Source organism: Piliocolobus tephrosceles, chromosome 20 (assembly GCF_002776525.5).
Source record: "Piliocolobus tephrosceles isolate RC106 chromosome 20, ASM277652v3, whole genome shotgun sequence".
Taxonomy (NCBI): domain Eukaryota; kingdom Metazoa; phylum Chordata; class Mammalia; order Primates; family Cercopithecidae; genus Piliocolobus; species Piliocolobus tephrosceles.
In genome coordinates, this window is record NC_045453.1 from 37,065,701 (window position 1) to 37,078,244 (window position 12,544).

The following is a 12,544-nucleotide window of genomic DNA, read 5'->3' on the forward strand; positions in this document are numbered from 1 at the left end:
GCTGGTTTCTTCAGGGTCACCTGACTGTCCAGCCCCAGTCCCTGTTCAGGCTCATGGGCAGTCTTGCCTCTCTTCTCTCTGGACGGCCAGAGAGAGGGGTCCTGAGCTACCCCTGCCCCCTCTCTGCTCACCACCCAGCTTCCTGGCTCTAACTGATGCGACTTGTGTGTTTTAGATCCTTCAAGAGCTGAGAAGCGTGAGATCAAGTGTCCAACACCAGGCTGTGATGGCACTGGCCACGTTACCGGGTTGTACCCTCACCACCGCAGCCTTTCTGGCTGTCCCCACAAGGATAGGATCCCCCCGGAGAGTGAGTAGCTCTGTGCAGCGTTAGCCCTAACCCTGAAGCTCAGGCTGCCTCTGTGGTGTTTGGGTGGTGTCTATGGGGAGGCGTGGCCTGCCCAGGGCCATAACCTGCCCCTTTGGTTTGTTCAGATGCTCATCCTTACATCTCCCCGCCTCCCCCCACAAACTGCCTCAGCCCAAACTTGAGCCCTTTGAGGCTGGGGCCCTGCAACCAGCCCATTTGTCTACCTAGAGACGCCAGTCGGGGTCAGAGCCCACAGTCACAGGTCCATGGGAGGGGACAGGCAAGCGTCAGCACGCTGGGAAGAGAGAGGTCTTCTTGCAGCAACCTCTGTGCTCCGAAGGCTTGGGAAGCAAATACTTCTTCCAATTTTTAGGCTAGAAGCAGTAATTGTGAAAATTAAATTTAAAGGAGCAAACCACAAATGAGAGGTTTTAAAGCTGAGTCTGGTTTCTGCCACAGGAGGGAGGGACCACAGTGGTGGGGGGGGGCGTGCCCTGATCACACTGAGGGTGGGGGGTTACGTCTGCAGGCTCTGGGTGGCTGGAGCTGACCTGCGTTGCTGCCCTAAATTGCTGTGTCCCCCAACTGCCCACCAAGCAGCAGCCTTTGGACAGGGCTCCTGCCTCCTCCTCAGCCTGTGCTCCCCACTCAGCTGGTCTTCCCCAGATTCTCTGACAGCCTTGGCTCCCTCCATCCTCGGTTCTCTTACAGTCTTAGCCATGCATGAGAACGTGCTGAAGTGCCCCACTCCCGGCTGCACAGGCCAGGGCCATGTGAACAGCAACCGCAACACGCACAGAAGGTACTTGGACTGAACTGGGCCAGGGTGGGGGCCAGGGTGGGCGGCCCCATGTGTGATAGGGCACCTGGGTTAGACCTGTGTGTCCCTGTCTGGGCCTTGGGCCCGTGACCTGGGACAGGGACAGGGCTCTGGCCTGCCAGGTAGCTCCCTGTGGGCTGCCCTTCTCCCTGCCTGCTGCCCTCAGGAGTGGGTATAAGGTCAGGGCACACCTGGGCTGTGAGGGCCCTTTGTGTGGGCAGAGCAGCAACTGGAGGTGCAGTTACTCCATGGGGTTGCTGCCTTGACCCCATGAGCTGGGGGTCTCAAGAGAGCAGGGGGCAGCCTGTGGAGGAGCGAGCAATGCACCCTCTGTGAAGAGAGGTACAATGACCGTGGAGAGCCAGGTGAATACTTGTGTCCTGCCCACATTCAGAAACCTCTGCACACTGGCTCTTGCTCCTGAGTGGAAAGGGCAGACACGAACAGTAACCTTGGCAGGCCAGGACTGTACTCTGGGCTGCTTTGTGGGAGTTCTGAGGCCCAGGTGGAAGTGAAGCTTCCCGACCGCCCTCGAGGTATACTTGTTGACTCGTCTTCTGTGGCGAGGGGGTCTACTCCCCCAGCCTTACCCAAAGTGTCATGGGTGGCCATGGCCTTGGTGGGATATGCCTTTGCCCCAGCATACGCTCAGCTGAAGGGACTGCCAGAGCTTTTGAGGTCACTTCATTTGACCAGAGGCCAATTCCCCATTACGTCACCTCCCCGAGCTGGCTGAGGGACTGGCGCTGGCGCTCACAGTTGACTTAATTCTGACAGAGGAAGCTGCTGCCTCCATGTCTTAGGCTTTCCTGGGCCTGAGTCATCCAGAGTCAGTGCCCAGGTTGTGGTCCAAGTGGGGCCCTGGGCTGCCCCAGGGCAGCTAACGGAACAAGAGCCAGAGATGGCTACAGAATCCAGCCCTGGAAGCTGGGAAGGGAGAAGACGCGGGTGAGGGGAAAGCCGGTCACCCAGACCCATGCAGAGGAGGCAGCTTTGCCCAGAGCTTTCAAGGCCTTTAGGATATATTTCATCTTTGTGTGTCATTGGCATAGAATGTTCCAAAACAGAAACTGACTAGGCAGCTTGTACTTTGAGGGCTCAAGAACAGAGTCAGAGAGAAAACCCCCGCCCTACAGAATGACAGGGTTATTCCTGGCTCTGGCTTCTTGCACACCTGGAGTTCTCACATCTGAATGACCTTGCCGTGAGACACCCACACACGCAGTCACCCAGGACATGACAGGCGTGGAGGGAAGGCTCAGATATCCCTCCTCTTCCTTCCTCTAGTTTGTCTGGGTGTCCCATTGCTGCCGCCGAAAAATTAGCCAAATCCCATGAGAAGCAGCCACAGACAGGAGATCCTTCCAAGAGTAGCTCCAATTCCGATCGGATCCTCAGGTGAGTGAGATGAGCCGCAGAACTGAAGAGGCTGCCTCCCAAGTGCCTGCAGGGGGCTTCTTAGTCTTCCGCAGGCTTTGTGCACACGTGTGTGAGTGCACGTGTGTGAGTGCATGTGTGAGTGCTTGTGAGTGCACGTGTGTGAGTGCACGTGTGTGACAGCTTGTGAGTGTACATGTGTGAGTGCATGGGTGCGAGTGCATGGGTGTGAGTGCATGCAAGTGTATGTGTGTGGGTGCACATGTGTGCATGTGTGAGTGCTTGTGAGTGTACATGTGTGAGTGCACGTGTGCTTGTGAGTGTATGTGTGTAAGTGCATGTGTGTGAGTGCACGTGTGTGAGTGCATGTGAGTGCACGTGTGTGCATGTGTGTGAGTGCACGTGTGTGAGTGCATGTGTGTGCTTGTGAGTGTACGTGTGTGAGTGCACGTGTGAGTGCGTGTGAGTGCACGTGTGTGACTGCTTGTGAGTGTACATGTGTGAGTACATGCAAGTGTGTGTGTCAGTGCACGTGTGTGAGTGCATGTGAGTGCTTGTGAGTGTACGTGTGTGAGTGCACGTGTGAGTGCTTGTGAGTGCATGTGTGTGAGTGCACCTCAGTGTGTGAGTGCACGTGTGTGACTGCTTGTGAGCGTACATGTGTGAGTGCACGGGTGTGAGTGCATGCAAGTGTGTGTGAGTGCACGTGTGTGTGCATGTGTGTGAGTGCTTGTGAGTGCACTTGTGTGAGTGCACGGGTGTGAGTGCATGTGTGTGAGTGCTTGTGAGTGTACGTGTGTGAGTGCACGTGTGTGAGTGCATGTGTGTGAGTGCATGTGTGTGACTGCACAAACACGAGTGTGCACATGCCCTGGGCCGCCCAGGAGCAGGATTGCGGGGCAGTTTTGGGGCCACACAGGACAGAGTCTCATGTCTGCCACGTTCGCCAGTGCCTCAGCCAAAGCACAAACTCCCGCACAGCTGCCTCTGCCCTGGACATGGTGCTCTGCCTCCTTAGAGTCGTCTGATGTGACCACTCGAGGCTCCTTGGGAATTCGTTTGTGGAGACGCTAGTCCTGTCTGGAGAGAGTAGACTGCACCAGCCGAGGACCACGGACGTCCAGGAAGCACCATGAGCCACTAATCCTTGGCCATCCTGCCTGTCCCTCCCCGACCTCAGGGATAGACCCCAAGTCAAGGAGGAGGGGTGGGTGCAGGCTTTGCTGCCCTGAGTGCTTTGTGGCCCCTGAGGTTCTGAGATTGCAGTAGGTGTGTGTGAGCGTGTGGAGCATGTGTGTGCCTGTTCACACGCCTGTTTGTGTTTGCATATGTGCCAGTATGTTTACATGTGTGTGTGAGTCCGTGTGCGTGTGCATGTGTAGATTTGGCTTTCATCAATAAGGATCTTTCAGAATGCATCCCATTGTCCCCTCCTTCCACGTGGCTCTAAGAAGTAAGTGCCACAGATAAGGCCAGAGGCTCAGAGAGTTGCCCAAGGCCACCCTGCCCATCCTGCCTGGCTTCAAAGTCTCTCCTCTGTGGGGCTGAGTCCTTGGACCGTGGTACCCACTGTTGAAGAGGACACTTCCACTGCTCCTGTCTTCACCTGCAGACACACTGCTCCCCCATTCCCTGAGGAACTAGAACTCACACACTCCTCTTCCCCAGCTCTCACACCCCTGTTCCATATCTGTCTCACCAAACAAGAGTGTAGGAGACCCTGGCTGGGGTGAGTGTGCGTGACTGCATAGCCCCTTCCACTGTCCGCCTGCTTTCAGGGCCCACCTGATCCCAGCCCTTCCTGGCACGTAATTGACAAAGTCCCAGCCAGATGATCTGGGCTGCTCACCTTGGCTGTGTCATACCCAGGCCCTTCCCTGCCCTGCTCCAGAGGGTTCCTCTGAAGGTGCGATTCCCACACGTGGGATCTCTGGGCCGAGGACAGAGACTCGCCTTCCTGCTCTATGGGCATGCTTGCCAGCCCATACACAGGCACCTTCAGCCCTGCAGGTCCCAGCAGGCTGCTTTCCACCAGCTGGCTCTCACAATGGTTTGAAGCTGCTTTTTCCTCTATCTTATTTGCTGTTCCCTCCAGCTTCCTGTCAGTTGCTAATTCAATCCTTTCCCTCTTTGATCTAAATCACCGATAAAATGTCAAACCACAGATTTGGCCCCCATGTGAGGCCAGGCAGGGGTGTCAAACAGGTTCCAACTTCGGAGACTGCGCTCCCTGGGACTATGACCTCAGTTTGTTCGCTTATAAAAGTAGGACCACAAACTAAGTCGCTCATGAGGCTCAAGTGACTCTGCCGCCCTCAGCCCCTGGTGAACACTCACTGAACGCTAGAGACTGTGGCTAGGGTGCAGGAGGCCTCCCATCAGGCTCTGTTGATTCTGTCTAGCCCACATTTCTGGTTGTCGAACTTTGGGGTGTGAGGACAGGCTTTGCCAAGCTTTGTTGGCATTGCGGACAATAAGTGTATAGATTCTGACTGAAGCCTTGGCCAAGGCAGCCATCAACAGTGGTGCCAATGTTAGCTTTATTATTATGATCATTTCTAGTGACAGAGTCTCACTCTGTTGCTCAGGCTGGAGTGCAGTGGTTTCGATCATAACTCACTATAACCTCAAACTCCTGGTCTCAAGTGATCCTCCCACCTCAGCCTCCTGAGTAGCTAGGAATACAGGTATGCCACAATGCCTGGCTATTTTTTCGTGTAATTTTTTTTATAGAGAGGGTCTCACTATGTTGCCTAAGCTGGTTTCTTACTGTTGGCTTCAAGAGACCTGACTTGGCCTCCCAAAGTGCTTGAAGTATACACATAAGCCACCACACCTGACCCAATGTTAAGTTTAAAGTTAGTTTTTTCCCTCCTGGCCTTACTCTTGTCACTTTTCTATCTGCCACTGGGTCCAGGGTCCATCCTGGGGCTCCCACCCTTCTTGGAAAAGGAGAATGCACCCAAGTCCTGATAGTGTTCAGTTCTTCCAGGCCCATCAGAGCTGGTCACAGTTGCAGGACTGGCCTGGCGGTCCTCTGTGCTGGGCTCTGTTCTTATTCCACACTTAAGTTCTTGTAGCAGCACCCAGCACCTTGGAGGCTGTCATTGTCAGCCAGCTCCATATTTTTTTTTTTTTTTTTTTTTTTGAGACGGAGTCTTGCTCTGTTGCCCAGGCCGGAGTGCAGTGGCCGGATCTCAGCTCACTGCAAGCTCCGCCTCCCGGGTTTACGCCATTCTCCTGCCTCAGCCTCCCGAGTAGCTGGAACTACAGGCGCCGCCACCTCGCCCGGCTAGTTTTTTGTATTTTTTAGTAGAGCCGAGGTTTCATCGTGTTAGCCAGGATGGTCTCGATCTCCTGACCTCGTGATCCGCCCGTCTCGGCCTCCCAAAGTGCTGGGATTACAGGCTTGAGCCACCGCACCCGGCCTGTCAGTTCCTTCTTAATTCCACCGATTGCACATTTTCCAGACTGAAGTCACTGCTTGGTCCAGACAGGAACAAAGAAAGCCATAGCTGCTTGCTGGGACCTCCTCTTCTCTGAGCTGCCAGGTTAAGAAAGCCCTCTGTGCCTATGTGGTCACCAGCATCTACCACCAGTCTTCCTGCCTCCTGTGCCTTCTATGCCAGTTTCTTCATGCCATCTTTTGTGCATGTAAAATCCTGAAGTCTTCCAAGAGCATTAGTGGGAGTGAACTGAGTGCTCGCAGTAGCTTTTCCGTGTCTGTTGTTAACCCTTCCAGCAGTTCTTGAGGGTTCACCTCAACACAGCTTTAAGAAGAGGGCAGCTGAGGGCTGAGTCCCTGGCTGAGTGAAGAAGGGTCAGGCCTGGCCCTGAGACCACCCCTCAGAAATGTACCTGATACAACTAGCGTCTCCTGTAGATTCCTCAACTTCCTCCTTGCTGGGGAGTTCTAGCTTATTCTGCCTTGGAGTGTCTTGCTGTTGTCCTGGGCTATGCTACTGTTTGCCCTCTGCCCAGTACTCACTCCAGTTGTAGCTGAGCTGTTTGAAACCTGCTCTCCTAAGTTCTGGGGAAAATCGTGGGCCCTCCTCTAGCTGATGCTGTCAGCAGGACAGGCCATTGATTATTTGAGGGCCCTATTGCTTCCTTCCTGCAGGCAATTCTTCATGGGCCTGCTCTGGGAGCCCTTGGCCCTGGGAGGTGGAACGCTGCCCAGCTTTAATGGTGGAATATGCAGGGGGAGTATTTCCCTGAGTCTCCTGCCTCACCAGACGCTGTGAGGCCCCTGCCTGGGCTGTGGATTGGGGTTGGGGAGGGCGGCATGGGATCCCCGGGTCCCATCTCACTGGCTGTGCATCCCTGTACTGCACCCCAGGCCTATGTGCTTCGTGAAGCAGCTCGAGGTCCCTCCATATGGGAGCTACCGGCCCAACGTGGCCCCTACCACGCCCAGGGCCAACTTGGCCAAGGAGCTGGAGAAGTTCTCCAAGGTCACCTTTGACTACGCAAGTTTCGATGCTCAGGTTTTTGGCAAACGCATGCTTGCCCCAAAGATTCAGACCAGCGAAACCTCACCTAAAGCCTTTCAATGTAAGTTGGGGAGAATTGTTGTTGTTTCTCTTCCATGTTGCTCCTGGGAGGGGCAGGATTCAAGGGGCAGTGGAGAAGGGACCGTCTCGAGGAGCTACTAGGGAGGGAATCTCCACCCTCGTGAGGGGACCATGATGCAGGCTGGAGGCCTCAGCTGTCCCAGTGGGCACTGTGGTGGCTTTCTTGGGGCCTGCATCTCACTCCTGCTGCCACCTTCATGTTCACCAGTAACGTTTATGTGTCTCCTAATTATTTGTGAAACAAAACCCAGATCTGTTATGAGTGTGTGTCTCTGAAGACTTCAGAGCAACTCCACTAACATGGTTCACCCTGGGAGACCCCACTGTCCCCACTGTCCTCGTGCTACCTGTTTAATCCCAAAGCAGCCGGGCGTCCATTTCCCAGCACTGCCTCTGGGGAGGGTCAGACTGTGGGCTGGGTGGGGCCAGATGACTGCGGGGCTGGGCCCAGTGCCCTGGCGGGAAGCCATTGGTCTCCTGGTGGGGACCGTCTTACCGGATACAATGTGTTATTTCTGACATTAGTGACAAATTTTCTGGGTAATTGTACTGACAAAAATCATTCCTACAAATCTTTAAGAACAATCCTTTCTGTCTTGTCTTGTCACTTACGTCCTAGTTTGTGAAATAAGCTCATTAGCCCTGAAATGCACGCGGAATGGAAAAGCATTTGGTGCACACACGAGATTGGGAGGGGCGTTTTGTGGCAGATGTTGTCAGCCCGAAACATGACAGTGACGAGTCTGATTGCGGCAGCTCCAGTGGGCTGTGACTCTCCTCCTAACTGTGGCAGAGCCTGCTCGTTCGGGCGGAGGACTTCCTACCTCCGGGCACACACGCCTACTTGGATGAGGGAACGCAGTGGTACCAGTGGAGAGGGGACCACACGATAAGCTTTCCAATATATCCAGACCTTTCTGGATATACTGGTGACATCGTGATTGCTGAGAACGTCGTGCATGAGAGTGATTTTGCGGCTACAGTACAATTACTAGAAAAGATAACATTCCGTGCCTTCATTCGCCATGTTCATTTGAGCAGTCATGTTACTTTTTTGAGGCAGTGATGGTTACTGGGGACACCAAGTCAGCCTAAATATGGGTACACCCCTTTGAGATGATGTCACAAATTTTTCCTATTTGGGCGATATGGCACACTCATCCTATTTACAGAATGCTTCAGTTTCTGATAGACAAGTTATTTTTGTTTGAAATATCAGGGCTGCTGGAATGTCTTGGAGGCTTGTATTCTTTTTGCCCAAATTTTCACTGAGCCAGAAACGAGATTGTCTCCTCAGTCCCCTAGAGGAGGGTGGATGGGAATGAGGTGTGTGAGGACATGGGACTGGGGTGGGTTACCAAGCCCCTGGCCCACTTCGACATAGCTGTGCCCTGGGCCCTCGAATCGCTCCCAAAGTCCCCCCTCCCCACTGACTTGTCTGCATTGCTGCCTCTTTTCAAGTTGTGTATCAGCCTGGTGTTGTTCCCTTTTTGCAGCCAAACCTTTCCCAAAGGCCTCTTCCCCCAGGCACAGCCCCTCCAGTAGTTATGTGAGGAGCACTTCATCCTCTTCTGCAGGCTTTGACTACTCACACGATGCCGAGGCTGCACACATGGCTGCCACTGCCATCCTGAACCTCTCCACACGCTGCTGGGAGATGCCTGAGAACCTCAGCACGAAGCCACAGGACCTCCCCAGCAAGGTCAGTGCATCCGCCTTTCTTGGGAGAGGTGAGTTGGTGGAATTTGCAGTCAGGCCCACCTGCTGTCCGCACAAAATGTCCCTAGGAATGGCTTGTGTCTAGCTGGCAATTCTCATTCTTTACTTTTTCTCCCTCCTGGCCCTGGCCCCAAGGACCGCAGAGCTTGGATGGGTCCACCAAGAGAACCTGGTGTGCTGAGCGAAGGGGGACCAAGGGCTGTGAGCACAAGTTCCCACGTGTCTCCCCCTCTGACTGTGAGGTTGTGCACACACGGTGCGCCCATGTGTCTCCCTCTGAGCCTGAGGGTGGGGCACACACATTCCCAGGTGTCTCCTTCTGAGTCCAGGGCGGTGCACGTGCCCTGTTCACATGTGTTTTCCGCAGAGTCTTGTGGTTACTGACACACTCTCCTTGCTCAGAGGACCTGGTCCTACCCGTGTTTATGACATGTCCTGAGGGACTGGGTTTTGTGCTGTTGGAAGGCAAGAGGAATTGCAGGGCCTCCTTCATGGGAAATCAGGAAATGGCAGTTAGATTTTTCCCCTCTCGCTGCCTGTCTATCCATGTTGTTCTGCTTCCTTCTATGGGAACCAGTGTTTCCGACTCTGTACATTTGATTAAAATGTACCAGAAGGCACACACGGGAAGGGGCTGGAATCGCTAACAGATTTCACCTTTGCAATTACAGTCTGTGGATATTGAGGTAGATGAAAATGGAACCCTGGACTTGAGCATGCACAAACACCGCAAGCGAGAACAGGCTTTCCCCAGCAGCAGCAGCTGCAGCAGCAGCCCCGGCGTGAAGTCTCCTGACACCTCCCAGCGCCAGAGCAGCACCAGCGCCCCCAGCAGCTCCATGACCTCTCCCCAGTCCAGCCAGGCCTCCCGCCAGGACGAGTGGGACCGGCCCCTGGACTACACCAAGCCTAGCCGCCTGAGAGAGGAGGAACCTGAGGAGGTGGGTGCAGGCGCCTGGGCAAGCAGTCAGGAGGCTGCTTGCCCTGCCTGAGGTTGTTGTAATGTTGGCTTTTCAAGGAAGCTCCTCCTCACAGGTTCTAGCAGAGCCTCAGGGGGAGACATCCCTTTTCGTGAAGGGTCCTTCATCTGCTGAGCGGCTGGGACTCAGGGGCCCACCCTCTGGGTGGGATTTTCAGCAGCAGGGCCAATCCTTCTCGTCTGTCAAGAAGGAGGTGGTCTTCTCACCCCTGTGGAGCGTGGCGGCCCGTACCAACGTGGGCACTCTGGAAGCATGGGGAGGAGAAAGGCGTCTTTCAGATCCCATGAGTTGACTGGGGAAAAGCTCAGGTTTCTTGGGTTTTGAGCCTCCCACCACCATGGGCTTAGGATCGCCCATGGTGGGCAGTGTCAGGTCCCTGAGACCAGGACCAACCTGGCGTGGGTGTTGGAACTGTGATCTGGGAAGCAGAGGATCCTTCCCTTTTTAGTTATTCCCTAAAACATGTGAAAGAAGAGCCCTCAGAGGCTAATTCTGGGTTTTTTCCCAAGGAGGTGTGTGTCCTGAAGAGAAAAGTCCAGCTCTGAGGGCAGCCCAGGGTCCAGGTGGCAGCAGCGGCATGTGTGAGACTAGCAGGCTCCTCTCTCTCTCCCTCTCCTTCCCCTCCCCTAAAGCCCCTCAGGGGGTGGAAGGGGTCCCTGTGGAAGGAGCAGGGCCAGACCCTCAAGGAGGAATGAGGGAGGTGGGGCTAGGCCCCTATGAAGGGTGGGGGCTGTGTCAGGCCCCCTCCCTAATCCGGCCTCATTAGGGAGCCAGACTTCCTTACTGGCTCTCACACCACCCTCAGGTTGCCCCATTTTATAGAGGAGGAGCCTGGGAACCCACAACAAGGTCCAATTGTCCGAAGACTTATTATGCTGGACTGTGGGCTTCAAGGGCATTTCCTCATTTGATCCCCAAAAACCCGTGAGGGACTGCTGTTACCTCAAGTTTCAAAGAGTGGCACCTGGGCCCTAGGAGCCTGAGCCACCTGCCTGGGACACATGCGAGTGCTTGTCAGGACTGGAATTTGAGCTCTGGTTACAGCATCCTGCAGAATGTTGGCCTTCTGACCCTTCGTGGACCCCTGGCCCCTCCGTGGGGGGGACTGTGCCCTGCTTACCTGTGTCCATAGCACTGAGCCTCCATACCCAGCATTCAGTTTGAAGCCTTTATCAAGTACCTGCCATGGTCAAGGCATCCCACGGGTGGGCGTGTCGGGCCAGGTGGTTTCAAGGCCACTGCAATGATCGTAATTTGTATATTATTACCCTCGTTGTGCCGTCTCATCTTCATGGCATTTCAGTAACACTTATTTAGTGCCTACTGTCTATTGAGTGCCATCCCTGGCTCTGAAGGGACAGTATCCTGATGTTTACACTGTGGAGTGACGTGGTGGAGGGGACCCATACACCTGAGGCCGGGGAGGGTGTCAGGAGCCTGCCACACTGGGCAGCACCAGGCCTTCTCATTTTTAGGGCAACCCAGGAGCTCTGGCTGAAGTGGGGGAGGGATCCGGCCCCTCGGGGGTGTTGTCTTCTGTGTTTTGCTGGGGAGTTAAGTCTTCCTCCCTTATCCAGAAGACAGGAGACTCCAGGCACTGTCCTGGAGGGTTCCTCTCCCTCGCCCACCGGGTTGGGCGCCCAGGCCTCCCCGCCAGCCGGTTAAAACATCTCCCTGCTGGTTTTTTGCAGTCAGAGCCAGCAGCCCATTCTTTTGCTTCTTCTGAAGCAGATGACCAGGAAGTGTCGGAAGAGAATTTTGAGGAGCGGAAGTATCCGGGGGAAGTCACCCTGACCAACTTTAAGCTGAAGTTTCTCTCCAAGGACATAAAGAAGGAGCTGCTCACGTGAGTCCCTGCTTTGGCTGGCACAGCTCCTAGGAGACCCTCTGTGGCCTGGGGAGGAACAGGCCCTGGTCCCGACCCATGATGAGTGGGTCTGCTCAGGCTTCCTCCGACCTGTCCTGACCACCTTGATCCGGGCGGCCTGCGACAGGAGCCAGAGCAGTCAGAGGTTTCCCAATACCTTTGCGTTGTGGTTGGCTTTACTGCAATCTTCTAAAAGTGATTAAGAACAAAGAAATTCCCTGGCCAAGCTCACCAAGCAGGACAGAGCAGAGCAGGGGCAGAGTGGAGGAGAGTTCCTCAGAGAGCTCCACTGGAAGCCCTCGGGGCAACCAGAGGCCCAGCCCTCTCCCTGAGGCCGCAGCTGGGCACGTTCTGCCCAGGGCTCTGTGGCCAAGGCCTGGAATGCACTGCCTTAGGGCTCACCACCCTCAACTCTGTCATGCTGGCTGGCCCAGATGCTGTGTGTCTGAGCTGGTCCACACGGGGCTGGAACAGTCAAAGTTGCTAATGGATAATGGTCAGATGTCAGTGACCTTCAGGTCAGCCTTCATTGCCAGCCACCTCTCCTAGGGGACTGTGAGAGGCTGTGCCTGGCACCTGCTCCACGGGTGATCCACCTCTCACATGTGCTCAGAGTACATTTCTGGGGTCCCTCTTCTCCCCACCCTGAACCCCTCTTGTACCCTCACACCTGTGTCTTGCCCTCCTGGGAGCGGCTGGATCCAGGGAAGGCCTTGCTGCTTCAGGGCCTGGAAAAGGGAAGGAGCTCCCTGCCTAAATATTCATGGGCACATACACGGGCACACACAGCATGTGCGTCACAGGCATCCTAACTTTAAGCTCAACTTTAATTTGGTTACCTTTTTCCTCTTGAGTTAAGTTGTGTGGGAGAAACTTCCAGCCTGAGAGGCACCGGCT

General features: G+C 54.9%; 1 protein-coding gene across 2 annotated transcripts in view; it reads left to right on the plus strand.

The window, feature by feature from the left end:
• Window positions 1–12,544, plus strand: part of MYT1 (myelin transcription factor 1) — a 78,279-nt gene that overhangs the window by 47,305 nt on the left and 18,430 nt on the right. For both annotated transcript variants that reach the window (XM_026447238.1, XM_026447239.2), the window contains exons 8-14: window positions 176–310; window positions 1,022–1,112; window positions 2,418–2,528; window positions 6,847–7,061; window positions 8,659–8,783; window positions 9,472–9,741; window positions 11,472–11,626. In XM_026447238.1, the coding sequence (XP_026303023.1) occupies window positions 176–310; window positions 1,022–1,112; window positions 2,418–2,528; window positions 6,847–7,061; window positions 8,659–8,783; window positions 9,472–9,741; window positions 11,472–11,626 (1,102 nt within the window). The remainder of the gene's footprint in view (window positions 1–175; window positions 311–1,021; window positions 1,113–2,417; window positions 2,529–6,846; window positions 7,062–8,658; window positions 8,784–9,471; window positions 9,742–11,471; window positions 11,627–12,544) is intronic.